The sequence below is a fragment of the Mastigoproctus giganteus genome, chromosome 2 (genome assembly GCF_048544385.1).
Source record: "Mastigoproctus giganteus isolate SK-2022 chromosome 2, ASM4854438v1, whole genome shotgun sequence".
NCBI classification, from domain to species: Eukaryota; Metazoa; Arthropoda; class Arachnida; order Uropygi; family Thelyphonidae; genus Mastigoproctus; species Mastigoproctus giganteus.
The window spans coordinates 207,277,708-207,299,542 of record NC_143576.1 but is presented as its reverse complement, the minus strand read 5'-3'; the positions used below and the strand labels follow the sequence as shown (position 1 = coordinate 207,299,542).

The 21,835-nt window shown below is 36.2% G+C and overlaps 1 protein-coding gene across 4 annotated transcripts in view; it reads left to right on the top strand.

The window, feature by feature from the left end:
• Positions 1-10,812, top strand: part of peo (ubiquitin E2 variant domain-containing protein pendolino) — a 111,383-nt gene extending 100,571 nt beyond the window's left edge. For all 4 annotated transcript variants that reach the window (XM_090368933.1, XM_090368935.1, XM_090368932.1 and 1 more), the window contains 2 exons: positions 7,156-7,321; positions 10,323-10,812. In XM_090368933.1, coding sequence (XP_090225059.1) covers positions 7,156-7,321; positions 10,323-10,424 — 268 coding nt within the window. In that variant the 3' untranslated portion in view covers positions 10,425-10,812. The remainder of the gene's footprint in view (positions 1-7,155; positions 7,322-10,322) is intronic.
• The last annotated feature ends 11,023 nt before the right edge of the window (positions 10,813-21,835 follow it).

Below are 21,835 nucleotides of genomic sequence, written 5' to 3'. Positions count from 1 at the left end.
GGAATATAGTGTGCAAAAAGGATAGGTGGAACAGTGCCAGGGTGTCTAATAGGGGCAAAAGTTGAAGTTGTAGAGCAGATATCATCTTTTAAGGGCACAAAAGGTGATATTGTTGTACATGTTGGCACTAATGACCCTAAGCATAAGAGATATGCAGATTTACTTAAGTACAGGTCAATGCTGAAAAAAGTCACAAGTTAGGGTTAAATTTGAAAGTGTCTGCATTTCTGCCCAGACACAGTAGGAGGGAGTATATGATGAGAGCCTTGTCAATCAATTCGGCCCTGGAGATATCATGTAAGGCTCATGGATAGAATTTTTCCCAACGTGGTTTGTGCTTGTTAACAGGAGAGACTGCTTCTACAGGGATGGGATACACTTAAATTGAAAGGGTGCAAGAATATTTGCTGATGCTATTGAGGCAGTGTTAGGTGGGTCAGAAAACTGCTAGTTTGGGAATTCACAGACTAAAACACTAACGGTAGTTGCAGGCAGAAGCAAAAGGGATTCTTGCACTGCTTGTATTGTAATGAGCAGCAGCCTAGAGAGCAAGTTGCTGGGGATTTCAAGAGCTGCTGGGAGTCATCATGGAACAAGTAAATACATGGGCTGTGTTAGGGTAACTAAGAGTAAAAACAAGTGCATGTAACAATACAAGTGCAATAAGAACTTGCATGTACACTAATGCTAGAAGTATAGTAAATAAAATTGATGAATTTGAAGTGCTAATCAAGACATCAAAGGCAGATATTGTTGGATATCAGAGACATAGTGTCACACAGATATAAGCAGTGCAGAATTAGAATTTGGGGAGTATAATGTGTACAGAAAGGACAGACAAGGTAGGAAGGGAGGAGGGGTTATGCTGTTAATTAAGAAACACAAAATCTAAGGAAGTGCATCCAGTTGACACGGGTGGACAGTGCAATGTTGAGTCTGTTTGGTGTGACATAAACACTGGGAAATGGAAAATGAGAGTAGGAGTATGTTATAGGCCTAATGACGCTGATGAGTACAATGAACAGTTGTGCACAGAAATAGAATGGGCCAGTAAATCAGAATGTCTTGTAATGGGGGATTTTAACTTTCCAGATATTGACTGGAACTTGTGGGTTAGTCACTCACATGCTAGCAAAACTTTTGTGGATTTATTGGGGGATTGTTTTCTACAGCAACATGTTAGAGGGACAACCAGAGGGAGTAATAACCTTGATCTGATTATCAGCAGTTATGATGCATGCATTAGGAATTTGCAGATAAAGGAACCATTAGGTGACAGTTATCACTGTGTATTGATGTGGGATTTACTTAAAGATGTAACTACCATCGAGGGCAAAGGGAAGGGTTTTTGTTTTCGTAAAGGTGACTACAGAGGTATGACAGTTTTTATATTCTATAGAGTGGGATCAACTGATGATGTTACTAATGCTGAATTCAAAGTGGGAAGCCTTCAGCGACTTAATCTTGGAGGATACTAGGCTTTTAATACCAACTAAGAAATACTGTTCAGGGTTCAGGCCTAAATGGATGTCGGATGAATTAATGAGGCTAGTGGCAGAGAATAAAAATGCATGGGATGCACATAAATTATCAGGCAACACAAAAGCTTACAACAGATATAAACTAGTCTGTAATCAAGTCACAAAGGAGGTTAGGCAGGCAAAGGCAGATTATGAGAAATCTTTGGCAAAGGATGCAAAGAGTTCTTTACTTATGTAAACTCTAGAAGGAAGGGGGATGAATCAGATTGGTCCATTTAACATAGATGGTTTGACTATTGATGATCCTGCTCAAGTAACTGGTAAACTGAATGATATTTTGCATCTACATTCACACATGAGGAATTATTCAAGGAGGAGAATGCCACAACTTTATCAAACTCTAACAATGAGCCAAGTTATTTTGTGATACCTGAGAGCAAAGCGGAGGAGAAATTGTTGAAGTTAAACATAAAAAAGGCACCTGGTGCAGATGGAATCTATCCAGTTATAATGGAGGCAGAAAGGTAAGTAAGCAAACCCTTACCATAATTATGAGAGCATCCTTAGTCAGGGGAGGTCCCCATGGACTGGAGATGTGCAAATGTATCCCAAATTCACAAAGGGGGTTCAAAGGCCGACACAAATAATTATAGACTTGTTAGTTTGACTTCTGTTCCGGGTGAAAAAATTGAGTCACTGATTAGAGGTGATACAGGATCACCTAGACAAGACAGCAGCAATAGTTCAGGCACAGCATGGGTTTGTTAAGGGGAAGTCTTGTCTGACCAATTTGATTGGATACTATGATGTAGTCATAAAGGAACTGGATGCTAAAAATAATTTTGATATCATATACAGGTCGACCGTCACTAATCTGGCAGTGTTGGGACCTGTGGGCTGCCGGATTAGTGAGTTTGCTGGATCACCGGTGGTTATTTAAGCACATGCAGTTTACCCAACAGCTAACCACCTCCTCCTACCTTTAACACATTGACTGTCAAGCCAGTTTAAGGGAAAAAAATTCCCTAGGGGCCAAAAAATATTTAGCAAATAATTTGATTAGTAATTCTAAAATAAAATTGTAATGTAAGTGTTTGTCGTTTTTTCGCTTAAAATATATATATATTTTATTATATATTATATATATATTATGTCACATATATGTGGCCGACGTGGCCCAGTAGGTTAATTTATTTCTTGGGAAGCTATGTCGGCCACATACATGTGATGCTATTACGGCATACATATGAAGGTCGTTTGTGATTAGTTTATTGCACATGTGGCGAGCACTGCAATAAAACTAATTGCGATAAAATAAACTCTCAAAACTCTCAAACGTTGCAATAAGTTGTCAGTATTGTTAGAGATTTTGTGAAAACAAGTTCGTTAGCACGCTGTATTATCCATCATATTGTGTTGAGTTTGTACAATGTGTTGTAAAAAAAAAAAAATCTAAAAATGAATGGCTAAAAGAAAATTAGTAAAATAAGAGGAACTGAGAGAAACTGCTGCAATTTACAATTAAGCAGAGTTAAACTTCTCACAGGACACCGCTGTTGAGGACAAAGTTGTCACAGGACAACTTTGTCTGTTATGGACAATGCATGGTGTTTGCGCTTTACACCATGAGAGGCACTTCCTTCATGCAATGGAACCGTGGCTGGGGCTTAATGTGAGCAGGTTGTAATAATAATAAATGCAGAAAAACAAGTGGGAATGGCGTGCCAGTAATGGCAGGTTGGTGCACTGACCCGGGGAAATTTGAAATTACGTTCGCGGGAATTATGTCCGAATTAGCGGTGTAACTGGATTAGTGATGGTCGACCTGTACTTGGATTTCACGAAAGCTTTTGATACTGATGCACATGGAAGACTGCTGTACAAATTGGAGCTGTATGGCATTAAGGGCAAGTTACAGCAATGGATTAAGGGATGGTTGAGTAGGAGATGGCAGAGAGTGGTAATAAATGGACACTGCTCTTCGTGGACTAATGTTATTAATAGAGTCCCCCAGGGTTCGGTGCTGGGCCCATTGTTGTTTGTATATTTATCAATAATATTGATGAAGGTATATCAAGCTTAATGTCCAAGTTTCCAGATGATACAAAGTTTGGCAGGGTTGTTAATGACACTAAAGACAGTATGCTACTGCAACAGGATCTAGAAAAGTTAGGCAAATGGCCTGAGAAGTGGCAGGTGAAGTTTAACATTGACAAATGCAAAGTACTGCATATGGGTAGTAGTAGTAACCCAAGAGAAACGTACAAACTTTGTAGTACTACACTCTGGGAGGTGGAGAATGAAAAGACCTAGGGGTAAGTGCAGTCAGATATGAAGTTCTCTGAGCAGTGCAGATAGGCTGCCAGAGCAGATCATGGAGTTTTGTCAGTGATATATAGGAATTTTGCTAACAGAGACAAGGTGATGATTATTCCTTTGTATAAGGCAATGGTCAGGCCACATCTTGAGTACTGTATACAGGTCTGGAGGCCTCATTTTAGGAAGGATGTAGAGTTGCTAGAATGAGAAGGGCAAGATTGGTGAGAGGAACAAAGGGGTGTGCTTATGAAGAAAGGCTTACATTCTGAATCTGGAGACTAGGCACCTGCGAGGTGTTCTGATTGGGGTGTATAAGGCCTTGAATGGTTTGAGCAGGCTCAATGCTGACTGGATACTTTCGCTTGCTCAGATTAAGAACCTGAGGGGGCATAGATTCAAATTGAGCAAAGACAGTTGCAGAATAGATGTGCAGAAGTTTGCCTTTAGCCAACAGGTAGTTGATTGCTGGAACAAACTTCCATCTGTTGTGGAAGTTGATAGCTTAAATAAATTTAAGGCTGAACTAGACAAACATTTCGAGTGACCGGATGGGTGAAATGGGAAGGGGTGTTTTTTTTTTTTTTTTGGCTGATGCTGTATAAGCTTGCTTTCTTGCATGATATGTCTCTGCTAATTACTGAGTGGGACCTGATAAATTCATCAAATGAAGAACTAAGAAACCAAAGAGCCTATGCCACATGTGGGTCTACTGCACACAACCAAATTGACTGTATAGTGACAACACCTAAATGACTGAACTGCAAACTAGAACTATTCCAAGGAGTGTCGCCACTGGAAATGAGGCAAAAAAAAAAAAAAAAATACAATGATACAAAACTGAATCCCCAGGCAACCATAAAAGAATATATATTGCCACTGAAACAGAAGTAACTATAACACAGCGAATCTCTGGTTCAGTGGGCTAGATTAATATTAGTCACTGTAGCAGTAAACCAAGCTCCGCATAAAGCAGTAAATACACATCTATAAAACCAGCTGCAGTTCCCCAACTGGATACTAGTTCACCTGTGTTTCTCATATAAACAAACCCCATAAGACAGCATGGATTTATGACAAATCAAACAAAGATGACCAGATTCTACAACTATTTACTGAAGAGGAAAAAACTGGACACTACAAAAACCTTACTTTGAAAAAGAGGGCAACATAGAACTGAATGACAGAAATCCACAGAACCATAGAGGAACCAAACAAACTGAGGATTCCTCTAAATCTCAATCTAAATAATGCATACATTCCTGTAGTGGGACTGTAGGGTTTACCACAGTAACTTAACTGAGGTATTGAAAACTGCTCGACCAACACATTTTCCTGTGGGGTCTACTTTCAGCTATAGATGTTTCTTTATACTTAGCAATTATATCTCATTATTTGAATGGACTATACACAATAACCCATTGAACAGTGACAATTATCCTGTAATATGCTGCATCGACATCAGCATCTATATAGGCAGCGGCCTGTACTGGAGGAAAGCATATCGTAGATATGGTGTCACTCGGACATTAGGGATGCAGAATTTGAATATGGGGAATGCAATATGAACAGACAGGACAGGAGTGGGGAGTTAACCACATTTAGTATGCTCTTAGAAGCATATTAAATCTAAGGCAGTGTATTCAGTTGATATGGGTAGCCAGTGCAATGTTGAGTCAGTTTGGTATTTCATAAGCACTGGAAAAACGAAAATGAGGGTAGGAGCGTGTCATAGGCCTAATAATTCTGATAAATATAAACAGCCATGCAGAAGTAGAGTGAGTAAGTAAATCAGAATATCTTAGAATGGAGGATTTTAACTTTCCAGCTACTGACTGGAACTTGTGGATTGGTCACTCACATACTAGCAAGCCTTTTGTGAATTTATTGGATGATTGTTTTCTACTGCAGAATATTAGAGAGGCAAGAAGAGAGCGAGAAATACTCTCGATCTGATTATCAGCAGTGATTATTCATGCATTAAGAATCTTCAGATAAAAGAACCACTAGTTGGCAGTGATCACAGAGTATTGATGTGGGATTTACTGCCATAAGCCTATGGTAGATATAAACTAGTCTGTAATCAAGTCCTAAAGGAGGTTAGGCAACCTGAGGCAGTCTCTAGCAAAGAATGCAACAAAAAGCAGCAAAGACTTCTTTACATATACAGTACTAATTTAAAAGACAGGGGTCCACTTGAAGTCGATGGGCTAACTATTGATGATCCTGCCCAGGTTGCTGACAAACTGAATAGTATTTATCTACATTCACACATGAGGAATTCTTTAGGGAAGGGGATGCCAGAAGTTTTCAAACTCTAACAGGGGGCTAAGTGATTTTTTTGATAACTGAGAGGAAAGTGGATGAGATATTGTTGAAACTGAACATAAAAAAGGTGCCCTGGGGGTGGATGAGATCTATCTATTTATAGAAAAGGAGGTAAACAAACCTTTAACCATAATTATGAGAGCATCTTTAGATTCAGGGGAAATCCCCATGGACTGGAGATGTGTGAATGTATCCCTGATTCACAAAGGGGGATCAAAAGGGTGGCACAAGTAATTACAGACCTATTTAACTTCTGTTTCTAGAAACAGAAGGATGTGATTATGCCATTGTACAAAGCAGTGGTTATGCCATGTCTTGAGTACTGCATACAGGTCTGGAGGCTTCATTTTAGGAAGGATATATATCTGCTAGAATAGGTGCAAAGAAAAGTAATGAGATTTGTGAAGGTAACAAAATGTAGTCTTACCAATAAAGGCTTAATTTCTGCAAATTTTAGCATCTGGAGACTAGGCACCTGTGAAGAGATCTGATTGAGGTGTTTAAGGGCTTGAATGGATTAATTAGGTTCAGTACTGGTGGTATTCTTCCTCTTGCTCAGACTACACACATGAGAGCATAAATTGAAGAAGAATGGTTGCAGGGTATGTATGTGTTTGTTTGTTTTCAGCCAGCTAGTGATTTACTATTGGAACAAACTTCCATCTGTTGTTGTGGAAGTGGGTTGTTTGACTAAATTCAAGGAAGAACTAAAATTATTGGAGGGGATGGGCAGGTGATGTGGATAGTTTTTTTTTTTTTTTTTTTGCTGATGCTTTTTAAGCTTGTTTTTTGTACCATTTTCTAATACCAAAATATTAAAAATAATAATTAATGCATACCAGTTTGAATATTGTTGAATAATCATAATCCAACTTATACTAGCATTAAATGCTGTACAAGAAACAGTAGCAATAACTTTCCAGGAATATATATATATATTTTTTAAAGTTTTTTTTTTTTTATTTTTGTAACTGAATTTTTGATCGCTTTATGTTACTGAAAAATGCTTCTCTTCTCCTCCTCCCTCTAGATATGAAAGAGATTCGGAGCTTTTCAAGGTCAAAGTAGCAGAAAGTATTAGTATATGTATGGAAAAGCTCTATGAAAAACCTTCGACTGATGATCCCTATGCCATAAGATTCAGTTCATGGGATCCTCTAGTGCATGAAATGATACGCAGACGACTGAAAGAAAAGGTATATTTTTAAACACTAAAACTGTGTTTAAATTTATCAGCATTATTTTAGTTTTTTTTTTTAATAAAAATTCCATAATCTCATCTTTCATATTGTAATATGAGGATAATTATCACATGCTTCCTTTAAAATATGTATTGCATATTATTAATACAGATTATCATATTACAAGTCTTCCTGTGGTATAATTGTTTTAATCAGTTTAGCTTTAAACTGGTTTAATTAACACTTGGTATTCTCCTCTATGATAGTTACGTGAGTAGTCCATCTGGGTCGAAAAGACATGAAAAAGGAGACTATACCACATTGGCATTTATGAAAATTTCTTAGTTCTCTCTCCCTTTCTCTCTCTCTTGTCAATTAATATTAACTAGCTTGTAAAACCAAATTTTCATATAAAGTCTCAGGTGTTTCTTTTTTTAATTTTTTTTTTTTTTTTTTTATGCTGGCTGTCAGAAATTTATAATCGAGCCTCCAATAAAAAAAAAAAAAAATTTGCCTTAAAATTTGTTATTTAAGAACAAAATTTTAAAAAAATAATAATAAATAATAAAATAATAACAAAATCCTTAATTTTGTTTTTTAATCCTTGTCTTTTTGTCTATTGTGACATTCTCCAATAATGAGTAACGTGCTGCATGATTTATGGTGGCAAAAATGAAGCCCCGTGATGTCATCTAATTTGTGAGTAATGATGAAGTCAAGAATATTCTCACCCCTAGTAATCTCTGATAATAGTAATATCTCTAATATTATATCTCTATCTATAATATCTCTGATATGCTGGTACAAATAATAATCTAGTTTATTTAGAAAATTTTTTCCCCCATGGTGTGAGTTTCCCTCCCACTTACTCCAATCCATCAGATTGAAGTCACCCATAATTAGACATTAGTGCTTGCTTGCCCATTTGTACATAGACTCATTCTTTACAATCTTCTGGTCTGTAGATTACTCCTACTCTCATTATACCTTTGCTTCCAACTTACTTGCATCAAACAGATTCTGTGCTGGCAGATGTAACTTCAGACTCAGCAAAAGCTTTTTTTCATGCTCCTGCTGCTTTTGATAAGAAGCATGACACCACCTTCCCTCCTATTGTTCCTAAATACATTATATGTACCAAAGTGGAACTCGTCATCCCCAATTTCTGTTAGGCCTATTATGTCAGCATTAGTTGTCCTAACCAAGTGTTCAAATTCAGCCATTTTAATGACAACACTCCTGAAATTACTGTTGACACAGTAAGACAGGTTCACTACCCTTGAAGCTATTTAGGCTTGTTTCCCTATCTTTCTTATCCCGCTCACTTGGAACGTTGCTACCCTCAGAACATCTTGCTAATACCAGCTGTTGTGGAAACAAACAAGAATTCTTGAGGTGAGTGCAAGCGTTACTTTGACCCATATCATCAGATAAATGCAGATCTATAATACTCTTCTTCCCTCTAACTAGCAGTTCCCCTGAACGCTTAATGTATCCTTAATAATACTGGCAAAAATCTTTGCACTACTGAAACAAATGGAGAGATAGTATTCATTTGAACACCATCTCTACAAAATAGGTTCCTTCTACCCACAAGTGCAGGCCACACTGATTACAAAAAAAAAATTCACTCCTAGATCTTGTAGATTCCCTCAAATCTTGAGTTAATCCACAAGGCTTTCATCATATAATCCCCCCCCGTTATCGGAGGGTCTGGGCAGAATTGCCAACAATGCACATTCTGATCTAAGTTGCGGAATTTTTTTCAGTATGGTCCTGTTTAGACAAAAAATGGTCAGGTTGTGTTTGTTTACTATTGTTAGTCCCCATATGAATAATAATACTCTTTACCCCTCTTAAAATTTGAGTCTGTTGGTAACATCATCAATTGTTGCTCCCACTAAAAACACCCTATTTCTGGTCCACCTCTCTTTCTTACAAAAACTATTACTCGTTTCCCTGACAATAGAGTCTCTGAAAAAAACTAATTCCCTTCATTCAGAGTGGTATGCACTTGATTGTGCTTATCTGGGACACAATTTGTGGGTGCATCACATGACAGATCACAAGATACTTCAGTTCCTGACAAGCTTCCAGTTACATTTGTTTTTTTTTTGTTCACCAGTTGTTTCTTCAATGACTCCAGTTCTTCTCAAAAGTTCTAATTTGAGATCAGTACACTCCTTACATAAAGTGCAAAGAAAAGAATCATCAGTTGAGCTAGGTTTGTTTACTAGACCAACCTTAGAATACATTCCACAGTCTATAGAAATGACGATTTTGTGACGCACACCGGAAATGCCTGCAGGCATTTGTCTGGGTCACGATATCCTCGGACATGGTATTGGAAGTGGATCTGGATCTTGTAGCAACAATTATTAAAGTAAAATTTGAACTTTAGAAAGATTACCAAATTTAAATTTACAATATATTACAGAATTTAAATTACTAAAATATTACAGAAATGAAACTGTTGACATAACTTTAACCACTAGAGAAGTTAAATTTAAGCTACTGAACGAAAGTTATGAAGTTCCTGTCAAAATATTGATGACAAGGACTATCTGAATATTAACTTGTAGCATTTCAAATACTTTAAAAATTTTTAAATTTACAATATATTACAGGATTTAAATTAACAAACTATTACAGAAATTAAACTGTTAACAAAAAATTTTAATTACTAGTGCCACCTAGTTTAATCACCTGTAGTTAGATTCATTTTCATTATAGATATATTTTAAATAATGTGTGCTAAAATGCATATAAAACTATTATTAGTTGGGAAAACAGTAGCGAGGTCAGATATGTCAGAAACTATCTGTTGAAAAAATGAGGAATGAATAAAATAGAAATTCAATTTAAGTATAAATCTATTAGAGAAAAGGTAATCATATATAGTAGGCAGTGACCTTGACATAAATTAGGTGAACTTAAATATCCAAATTTTGGTTTCAACACCTAAGTTCTCTGTATATAAAAGAACCATATTACTTATTTTATTTTATGATTTCAGAGAGATGATGATGAGGATGATCCATCAAAAAATTCTCCCGTGTCTGGTCTGTCATGGGTTCAACCTGGAACGCAGAAAATATTTTCAAAGACCGTGTCGTGACATCCTTGTTTCCCAAGTGCAAATATTTGTGTAAAATATTTCATTCACAGTAATCACTTGTTATGCAAGCACTGTTACTGTTCTCATATCTGCAAACCTTAAGTACTTAGTTACTGTGAATGTTCAATTGTTATAGTTACTATGGTGCAGCTGATGTAATTGTGATAGATGTGATAATTTTTATTTAATAACAGAGTTTAAAGTACCACAATATTTTAATTGATTTTAAGGTTTTGGAATGTTAATTTATTAAATTGTTGCTTATTTTATTCTGGTCATGAATGTAAATAATGCATTTCATTAGTGCAATGTTGAATATAATTTCTAGTAACATCATTAGTGATGGGTACATTTATGTATTAGACAGAAATATTGTTCTCATTAGTATACGTCCATAACTCATTAACTTATATCATTTCATTGTCTTCGTTTTTTTTTTCTCTCAATGTGAAAATAAAAACAATTGGTTTTTGTAATGAAATAAAATATTTAGTTTGGCTTATGTTTGGGTTATTTCCAGATTTGCTAAATAATTTAGCATACTCTTGACTTAGTTTCAGGTATAAAGATTTTATAATAAGATATTTTATATGCATGTTGGTGTATATTATGGATGATTTTGGCATGAGATAAGAGGTGTGGCTATTAAATAACGACTGTTAACAAAATATTTAGTACCTTTAAAAGTTATCCCCTTCAATTGTGTGCAAGCCCAGGGCACTGGGCTTGCACACACTGTTCCCTCTACATTTCTTCCAAGCACAGGAACATGTTTTGAAGTCATCTTCTGTAAGCCCTTTTAAGACTTCAGTAGTTTTTTTCTGAATGTCTTCAATGGACTGAAAATGGGTTCCCTTTAGTACACTTTTCAGTTTAGGGAAGAAAAAAAAAGTCAAGGAGCTAGGTCTGGTGATAGGGTGCATGATCACACATAGGGATTTCTATTTTGGCAAACAGGTGCCATTTTGTGATGGAGCATTTCTCTTGATGGTGCATCCAGCCATCCTTCCACAATTCAGGTCTTTTCCTTTGAATTTTTTCATGCAGCCATGTCAGAACTTTAGTGCAGTATGTTTGATTTACAGTCTGATTTGGTGAGACATATTCAGCTATAATTCCTTTAATATTGAAGAAAATAAGAAGCATGGTTTTCATTTTTAATTTTGATATTCTTGCTTTTTTGGTTTGGGGGATTGTTTTGTCTTCCATTTCATTAAATATCTTTTAGTTTCTGGGTCATATTGTAACAGCTAACTTTCATCACAATTACAATACTGAGTCTGGATTATGTTTTTTTCAAAATTTCTTCATAAACTTGTAGTCTTCTCATTCTTTGACCTTCATTCACAGTTTTTGCCACCATCTGGCACACACTTTCTTGTGCCTAAATTTTCAGTTAAAATTTTAATAATTCCCTACATAATCCACAGTTTCATCGATAACAGATGGTCTTCCACATTCTCTCTTCTGTCTAAAAAAATCTTATGCCTTGCAAACATGTTAGCTCTTGACATAGTATCTCCCCATAAATTTGACATAACTCATAACTTTCAGTTGGTGCTTTTAGTTTTGTTAAAAGTTTGAGGTTGATTTGTTGTTTGATTCTTTTGTCGGTCATTTTTCATTGTACTGTGTTTTTGATCTGGCAAACTTCAAAAAACACAAAAGCTCAAGGTCAGCTGCTGTGCCTTTGTTTCACAGCTGGTGCTTGGTGTGTAGTGGCTGTGCATGCAGTCTCATTATTTAATAGCTACACTTTGTACATCAGTAAATTCAAAGCCTCTTCTACTTCCAGCATTTTTCATGAAACACTAAAATAATTCTGAATAGGTAAATGATTTTGTCAATGTAATAATAAAAAAGCTAGCAGTTAAATCACATTAACCTATCAACAATGAGCAATGTTCATTATTAGTATTACTAGCAAAATCAATGCAGCAAGCTTATACAGCATCAACCAAAAAAAAAAAAAACCTTACCACATCACCTGTCCATCTCCTGTAATAATTTGTCTAATTCTTCAAGTTTATTCAAACTACCCACTACATCAGATGAAAGTTTGTTTCAACAATCAACTATCCACTGGCTGTCTGAAAGCAAATATCTGCACATCTATTCTTCAACAATCCTTGCTAAGAATGCCTTCAGCATTTAGCTGATTCAATCTGTTCATATCCTTAAACATCTCAATCAGATCTCCTTGCAGGTGCCTAGTTTCCAGATGCTGTAATTTTCAGAACTGAAATCTTTCTTTGTAAGAGTACTCTTTTGTTTCTCTCATTAATCTTGTTGCTCTTCTGTATACCCATTACAATAAACTATGCCCTCCAAGAATTTGTCTAGTTCTTGAATTTATTCAAGCTACTCACTTCTGGACCAACAGATAGAAGTTTGTTCCAACATTCAGCCATCCTTTGGCCAAAGGCAAACTTCACACATCTTTCCTGCAACCAGCCTTCCTCAATTTGAATTATACTGCCTTGTGTGTAGTCTCAGCAAGAGGAAGAATGCCATCAACATTGAGCGGTACTCAATCCATTCAAGGTCTTAAACACCTCAATCAGATTTCCTTGCAGCTGCTTAGTCTCTGTTCTGTAATTTTCAGAACTGAAGTCTTTCTTGGTAAGAGCACCCATTTGTTCCCTTCCTCAATCTTGTCCCCCCCCCTTCACCTGTTCCAGCAGATCTACATCCTTCCTGAAATGAGGTCTCCAGACCTGTATACAATACTCAAGAAGCAGCCTAACTGTGGCCTTGTACAAAAGGATAATCACTTCCTTTTGTACAAAAGGAAGTGATTATTTAAGGAAAGTTCCTGTACATCATTGACAAAACTCCATGAGCTGACCTGGCAGCTGTTTGCAATACTCAGAAAACTTCATATCTGTTGCCCCACTATGTTGAGTGTAACATCACACAGTTTGTAAGTTAATCTGGGATTACTGCTACCCACAGCCTATCCAAGGCCTAGGCAAACTAGGCATGTGCCTAGGTCCCATGATTTGAGGGGGTCTGTATCTGACAAAGGACACAGCCAAAATCAATGATATCAAGTAGTGTAACGACGAGCATGAGTGCTCTTGTTTCTTATAAAATTTGTAAATAAAACACTGAGTGATCACTTAATTATGACCACCCCTATGAAAACCGAATGCGACCCGTTGACCACATGAGGTATGAGAGTGTGCGCAGTTAGTTGACCTACATAGCATAGATAAGGTGTCGGTGGTTTAGTAGGTAGTAAAATTCTGAGCGTGATGGGTAAAAAGGATTTATCGGACTTTGATAAAGGACATTGTGGGAGCTCAATGAGCTGGTGCCTCGATTTTCCAAACTGCTGAACTGGTGGGGTGTTCAAAAGTCGCTGTTGTTAAAGTGTACCAGGAGTCGCATCAAAATGGTCAAACAACGCCAAAACTACAAAGGTCAGCGAAAAGTTGATGTTAGAGGTGAGCACCAGGTCCGACAACTCGTACAGGTGCAGCACTGTTGGAATTGACTACCCAATAATAATTCAGTGATAATAATTCAGTCATAATAATTCAGTGATCACTCTTTATACTTTCAAATTGTAATGTATCTTCTAGTCAAAATGTGTGCACCACTGATATGTTCAGATTTGTATACATTTCCTCAGAAATATATGCAGATTTATTTGCTTTCCTTTTTTATGTTGATTGTGTAATCCTAATTTTCCGAGGCCCCTATGCCCTATTTTTTTTTCCATTAAAGTAGGGCATTTCATAAACATTTCTTACAGGGCCCCAAAAAAACTTTTGCCTAGGGCCCTCGTATGCTCAAGTTAGGCACTGCTGCTTCCCATATGCAGTAACATGCATTTGTCAATTACTTCCTTATTCCTATCAACTTCCAACATTTTCATGATAAATTAAAATAATTTGGGGGGGAGGAAAACTAGCAGGTCAAATTAATCTATCAACTGAACAGGGTTTTTTGTTAGGGTACCTCTTATACAATTGAACCTATACTGCACACAATAGGGCTTACAATACCAAGATTCTGCCCATTTTTTTCCAGTATTCAAATCGCAGTATTGATACAAAAATACCAGTTTTTCTGTACTAATTTAAAAAATAATTATCCGTGATTTATTCACATAAAGGTTACAAAATCGACAGCAGTAAATCATTAATACTGCTGAATTTGCAAATGAGAGATTGTTATACACTGTACAAATGCAACGGAAACCTGAAAACATCATGAAACTATAAGACACAAAATCTTACAAATATATTTCTCTTAGTGAGTATAGTGTGTGTGTGTGGAAGTTATTGTTATTATTTGGTTTTTTTTTAGGAGCATTAGCAACTAAGGTCATGTTGCTTCGGGGATATGCGGTGGTCATTTCCTGACCTTTGCGCATCCTCTGTATTTGGTAGTCACGGGCTTGAATCCCGGTCTAATCAAGAAGCATGTGCTATGCACTGCTGCTCCTGCCCACCTGGCTACGGAGGTGCCCCTTTGTGGAAGTAAAGCACTTAAGGGATAACGAAAACATCACTATGGAAATATTTCCATTAGTGGCAGTAGGCCTGGTAGTGCAATTAAGGAATATGGTGAACAATGGTGTGGAAGGGTTAAAATTAAAAGCTTCTGAACAATAGTTTAATCCCTCTATTACACTGCTACTTGAGGATGTGACACTTAGTGCATTTTGAGAAAGGGTGTCAGTATGGAGCAATTCAAAGGTATTGTGAACAGGTGATGTAGAGGTAAAAGATGAAAGCGTTTCGTTGTGTGTGGAAATTTTCTGTTTTTCTCACCAAAGGAAGAAGAGTGAGTTTAAAGAATAACACTGTGATTGGGTCAAGTTTAAATTAGATAGGGGGAGATACGTAAATGCGTGCAAACCCCTCTGGGGTTTGCACATAAGCTTGTGTATAAAAAAAGTAGTACAAGGGGCGATTGTAACTTGCAATCAATTCAATAAATAAGTAAATTGGAAAGAAAGGTGCTCACACCAATAGAGGGGTTTGTGGTTGTTGTTTGGAGGGGTTGCAGACTTCCAGTGGTAGTTCTGGGAGTGTCCAGCTATATAGTGAAGGGTTCTGCCGGGCATGTTCTTGTGCTAGAAGTTAATCCAGAAGTTGAATAACAAGCCAGTCAAATAGTGTCCTGGCTTCTATTACTGCTGTAGTAATTTCCTTCAGTATTAACAGAGAACTGTTATCGAAATAAGACAGTACTGAAAGAGCTATACAGCAGAGTTGCAGAGTTCAACTAAGGAGAGAGAGACATCACCGTGCTCTGTCGAAGGAACCTGCACAAAGGAATCCCACCGTGAAAGAGAAGGAAGGTAAGTCCTCTGAACTGTGTTGTTTTGGAAATGGTGCTTAGATAAAGTGGGAGATTATTTTAGAGTAAGGTTGAAGAAACACAAGAAATAAGGAAATGTTTACTATTGAGTTGGTTGAAGTTGCAAAGAAAATTGATATTGCTAAAATAAGAGATTACGTGGAATTGGATGGTAAAGTTAGCGACTTATGGATTGCTCTTGTGAAGAGAATTGATATTGGTGATTAAGAGAAATATGAGGAAGTGATTAAGATTGAATTAGTTTAGTGTTTGAAGCTGGAGAGAGGGAGAGTTGAGATTGTTAATTGAGAGGAATTTTATGGAAATGATAACATGTATTAACAGATTAGATGTAAATGAACACCACTTAGGTATTGTAAGTAATTTGTATGATAAATGACTTTTGTTTTATATTTGTGTCATTGCTCTTGAGAAACTGACAGCTCACGTATACAATATATATTCGTGGGGGGGGGGGGGGAATATCCCTCACTCCTGGAAATTCTCATTTTTTAATGCAGTCAGGTAGCTTGTGGGGCTTAGTGCTTGAGGGGGGCTGCTGTACAAAAATCATAATGGCCACTGATGGTAATACTAAGGTACAGGGAAATAAAAATACCCCATCCCCACAATTTAGATTTGGTTTCCTCACCAAGCTTAACCATCAGTCCCGTTCTTTTTTTAATATGGATATAGTGCCATAAAAAGTCAAATTTTATTTTTGATAAAAAGGAAATAAGATTTTTTGAAGATGAAGGAATAAGGGGGGGTTAAACTGCAACTAGTCTACAACTATCTCAGTACAAAGCACCAACCAGCACAGAATCCAAAAAGACATTTTCTGCTGTTAATTAAATATGTATCAAAATTAGATCCAGTTTAAATGATAACACTATTGAGTTCTTAAGAGCTCACTTTATTTGGACAGTAGTGCAGATGCTTATTTTGTTTTTAGAATAACTATGTTTAATAATTTTTGCTAGAATATTTATTATTGTAATAAAAGTTTGATTTAAAATGTGAATTCATGTAATTACTTGTTTTTTCCTTACTTTATTGCACCTAATTGTCATCAAAATTTATTGTGAAAAATGTTCTTTTTGGAATACTGGTATTAATACCAGAATCACGGTTTCATAAATTAAAAATACTGAAATACCGGCATTGTGAGCCATAGCACACAGTATAGGTTCAATTATATAGGAGATACTCTAATTCAGCAACAAAAATTTGCTGTAATTCATATTAGCAAAACAATGCAAATAAGCAAGCTTTTTGACTAAAGCAAAAATGGGGTAGAAAGTTACTTGATTTATAACTCTAAAAACAACCGCAGGGACTCTCATCTGGTAAGTATGGGCTTGGCACACCCAGGGTCCTGAGCTGGATATCATCATTCTTCTCTGTCAGGGTAATTCAGAAATTTTTTTTAGCTGATGCAGCATAAGTCTCAGGCTTCCTTGCACCATATGGCTAATAATAATAAAATAAAACTGGTAAGAAATAATTGAAATTGTTCACTTTTTGATGCGACCTTTATTTTCATTAATTCAAGGTTGTCATTCAGCTATTACAACCTTGAGAGCTGACCAAAAATTTTAAACTTAGTTGATTAAAAAAATAAATAAAAAAATTCTCAATTTCCTATACCTTAGGTAAAAAGGCCTATCCACTCTGGATTCATCATTCTATATTCTTTACTATGCAGCACAGAGCAGAATGAAAAGTAAAATAACAAGTTGTAGTTAAAGTAGGTTTAATGTTAATTACAAACAATAAATGGTAAAACAGAATATTTTAAATACATACAGTAAACAGTAATGCATAGAGCCTTTGGGCTTTGTTACTTTCAGTCCAATGATTAACTGATGAAGCGCAACAAAAAAAGCTTTACTTTCAGTCCAATGATTAACTCATGAAGAGCAACAAAAAGCCTGATTGTTATTTGGTTTTTAGGAGCATCAGTAACTAAGGCCATATTGCTCCGGGATATGCGGTGATCATTCTCTGACCTTTCCGTATTTGGTGGTGACGGGCTCGAACCCCGGTCTAATCAAGAAGTGTGTGCTACGCACTGCTGCTCCTTCCCACCTGGCTATGGAGGCGCCTACAAAAAGCCTGAAAGCTCTATGTATTACTGTTTACTGTATGTATTTAAAATATTCTGTTTTACCGTTTATTGTTTGTAATTAACATTAAACCTACTTTAACTACAACCTGTCATTTTATTTTACTTTCTGTTCCACTCTGTGCTACGTAATAAAGAATATAGAATTCCTATACCTTGTTTCATTCTTACTGTTCTCCACCAATAATCCTGCTATGAAAATGGTTCTGGAATGGCATTCTGAAGAGAAGCTATGGTCAACTTTATAAAATCATGACAAATTCTCAAGCATTTCACAAAAGAATGTAAAATGATCAATATGTTGAAATATTTTAACTGTTTCAAGTAGTACCACACTGGTTTCATGATGTGAACAGATATTAACTTGACTTTTCTTGGAAATCAAATCATTTCCTGAGAGAAGACAGATGGAATGATTTTAGGAAGGACCACATTTAGCAGCCTCAAATACTGAGTTTTGGGCTTTCAATTATAGGAGCATGCATTTCTCTAAAAATGACTGAAATTTTTTTTTAGGTAAGGTTCAGGTTGCATAGCTCCATATATATATAATACCACTTCCTAGTATGTATCTAGTATATTTTTTTATCATACATATAAACTACCTCATGCCTGCAGGCACCACATGTAATTGTTTCATAAATAACTTCAGGCATTTATAGTACCTCATGCCATATTATTAGCCATATGGTGCAGAGAAGCCTGAGGCTTATGCTGCACCAGCCGAAAAAAAATTTCCGAGTTACCCCGAGAGAGAGAGAAGTAGAAAGGAATCGCCAAGAAAGAGAAGAATGATGATATCCAGCTCATACATCATGTAAATTTGTTTTACAGCTTCATGTATATGAAGTTGTAAAAATACACCATTTGCTTTAAAGTAAACAACTTCAAATTATATTATATTACACAATTTTAATGTGTATGTTTTTCTCCTTTATGTTATAAATTGAAATTTCTGTGATCTAAGACTAATTAGTGTAGCTGTAAAACTTGAAAATAATTCTATACCATCCATGGTAACAAGACTACAGACCTATAAAACTACAATTAACTGTTGAAAAAACTAAATAACTACCTCAGACCTAATTTTTCAATCTAGAAAAGATTTTGAAGAGCATCAATAGAAATTATGCTTTGCCAGTGGAAGTATCTTTTTGCTACTGCTATGAACAGATGTGTGTAGAAGAGCACTAATAAAACATCCAACAAACCTGTTGAGATGTTCTAGTCTCTTTTACCAGTTAGAACACTTGATAGGTGTAAACTGAAACTAAATGCCAAAACTAAAAAGTTTTTTCATCTCAAAAAATTTTCTACCTCTCAAAGGCACTTAGCCAGTGGAGTAGAAGAAAGTCTTGGCAAGCATATAGTGTCTTTTCATTGGTGTTTTCCAAATACCTTTCAAAACTAGGAGCAGTGTTAAAAATTAATGTTTGTATTATCTGTGTTTATCACTCTTCAGCTATTTATATAAATTATATCATACTGATATGATAACACAAACTAAATTTTTAAAACTTGACAATAAAATAAAAACCAAACAAGCAAATAGCATTAATATTGGAACAGACAAATTATTGCAAGGATACAAAGCACCAGCATTAAATAAAAAATATATACTGTAACCCATACAATGCCGGTTTCCTAATTTTATCCTGAAATTTGGGCACCTCTGTGGGCAGGAGCAGCAGTGCGTAGCATACGCTTCTTGATTAGACCGGGATTCAAGCCCATCACCACCAAATGCGGAAAGGTCAGGGAATGACCACCGCATATCCCCGGAGCAATATGGCCTTAGTTGCTAATGCACCTAAAAACCAAATAACAAACATCCTGACATTTATCCAATCAAATTTTATTGAAAGAATATAAAAATCATATATCTCTGCATTCAGTCAACTTTGGAATGCTTTGGTTTCTCCTATGGCAATCAGTGCTTGAAATTATGCCAGCGCATGCAAGATGGAAATTAAATCCAGACATTCAAAGCAACAGTTTTTAAATTATTTCAATGTTTATCCATAACCCTTGTTATGCATTTAATTAGAAGCTCTTTTTCCATACGCCATTTGGCTGCTGACTGACATCATTTACAGATTGGCATACCTTTGCTAATGTGGATCACCTCACGAGATACCAGAAAGTCTTGCCATAGCTGTTGCAATGGTGGCCTCCATTTTGGGTAAATAGTTTGACATTTACCTTTTTGGTAAATGCCATTTATACAAAATAAAAGAATCCTTGTAACAATTTGTATAAAATAATTAATATAATTTATTTAACTTGGATTTCTAGCTCAATAAATTACAAGGATTCTTTTAGTTATAGCATTCATGATATTAACACTTTCGTGCCTACTTTTCCAGTGACCTTTTTGACCTGGGATCAAGTCATTCTGAAGTGAGAAGTGAAGAGACATTTTTGGGCTTTCTTCTCACTATGACTGAATTCATCAGTCTCCATTGAAGGTTGCTTGACAAGAAATATCTGTTTTTTTCTTCTGTCAAATTGGAAGAAAAAGTTAAGTAGGGTGGCACATATTTGTACGAGGAAGCAGCAAATGTGTTAATAATATAGTAAACTTAATAAAAATTGGGGGCTAAAAGCCTCAGACTATGGAACAGTAGAGAACACGATAGTCTTCTATTTGAGAAGCATTACTTATTCGAAGTATAACTGGAGAGGCAACTCATTGTGAAGGCATTCACAATATGAGATGTAATGAAACAATACTATAATTAACTTTGGTTAACTTACTACTTATAGACAAAATGCATTTGCACTAACTTATATGCCTGTAATACAGTATACTTAATTCAGTGCTGACAAAGGCTACAATACATCATATTGAGAGTACTATCAAAAATTTCCAATTTCAAAACAAATCAAAAATTTGGTTCCACAACATCCAATACTAGGACATACTACACCAATAAAGTATCTATACTATTTATTCCAAAATAGAACTGTCAGGATGTAGTACGCTCTACTTCTTATTGCCCCTTGCTAAATTTCGGCACAAATTTTATACAAGTTAACCCTTTCAGGAGTGAAAATGTTGATCTACATTTTTTGTGTGAGAGCTCTCGGGAGTACGTATGTAGATCTATATATTTTAATCATTTCAAATAGCATGTCCATTTAAGTATATGAATTGTCTTGAAATTTTTTTCGGTATACAGTATATTTCTTATGAGTTTCCAAATACACTGGACTCCCGCTAGTCCGAACTAATTGGGACCGAGCCCTGTTCGGATTAGCAGAATTTCGGATTAGCCGAATAACGTACCCCAGATTTTAAAATGAATAAGGAGTGAGTGACGTTGATAGCTTGAAGTAATGCTTCAGTAAATCCCAAGCTACCTTTGATGATGATCATTAAATCAGCGAAGCCGAGAGCGCTTTTAAAAATATGAACATTAACAATCTTCCAGTTCATTACAAATGTCAAAAAAAAGCTTTGATGAACGGACAGCTTTTCATTGAGTGGTTTCATAATCAATTTGTCTCAGCAGTGAAACGTTTCAGCAATGAAAATGATTTGTCACCTCGCGCCATTCTCCTCATAGACAATGCGCCATCCCACCCAGACGTTTCCGAGTTTACATCAGGGGATATAAAGGCAGCTTTCTTACCGCCTAATGTAACACCGTTATTACAGCCCATGGACCAGGGGGTGTTACAGTCTATCAAGCTTGCATACAGAAAGAAATATCTGAGGTCCTTGATAGAAGATAACACCAATTCACTTTCTTTACATGAGAAAATAGGCGCCTCCGTAGCCAGGTGGGAAGGAGCAGCAGTGCGTAGCACACGCTTCTTGATTAGACCGGGGTTCGAGCCCGTCACCACCAAATACGGAGGATGCGGAAAGGTCAGGGAATGACCACCGCATATCCTGGAGCAATATGGCCATAGTTGCTAATGCTCCTAAAAAAAAAAAAAAACCAAACCAACATGAGAAAAT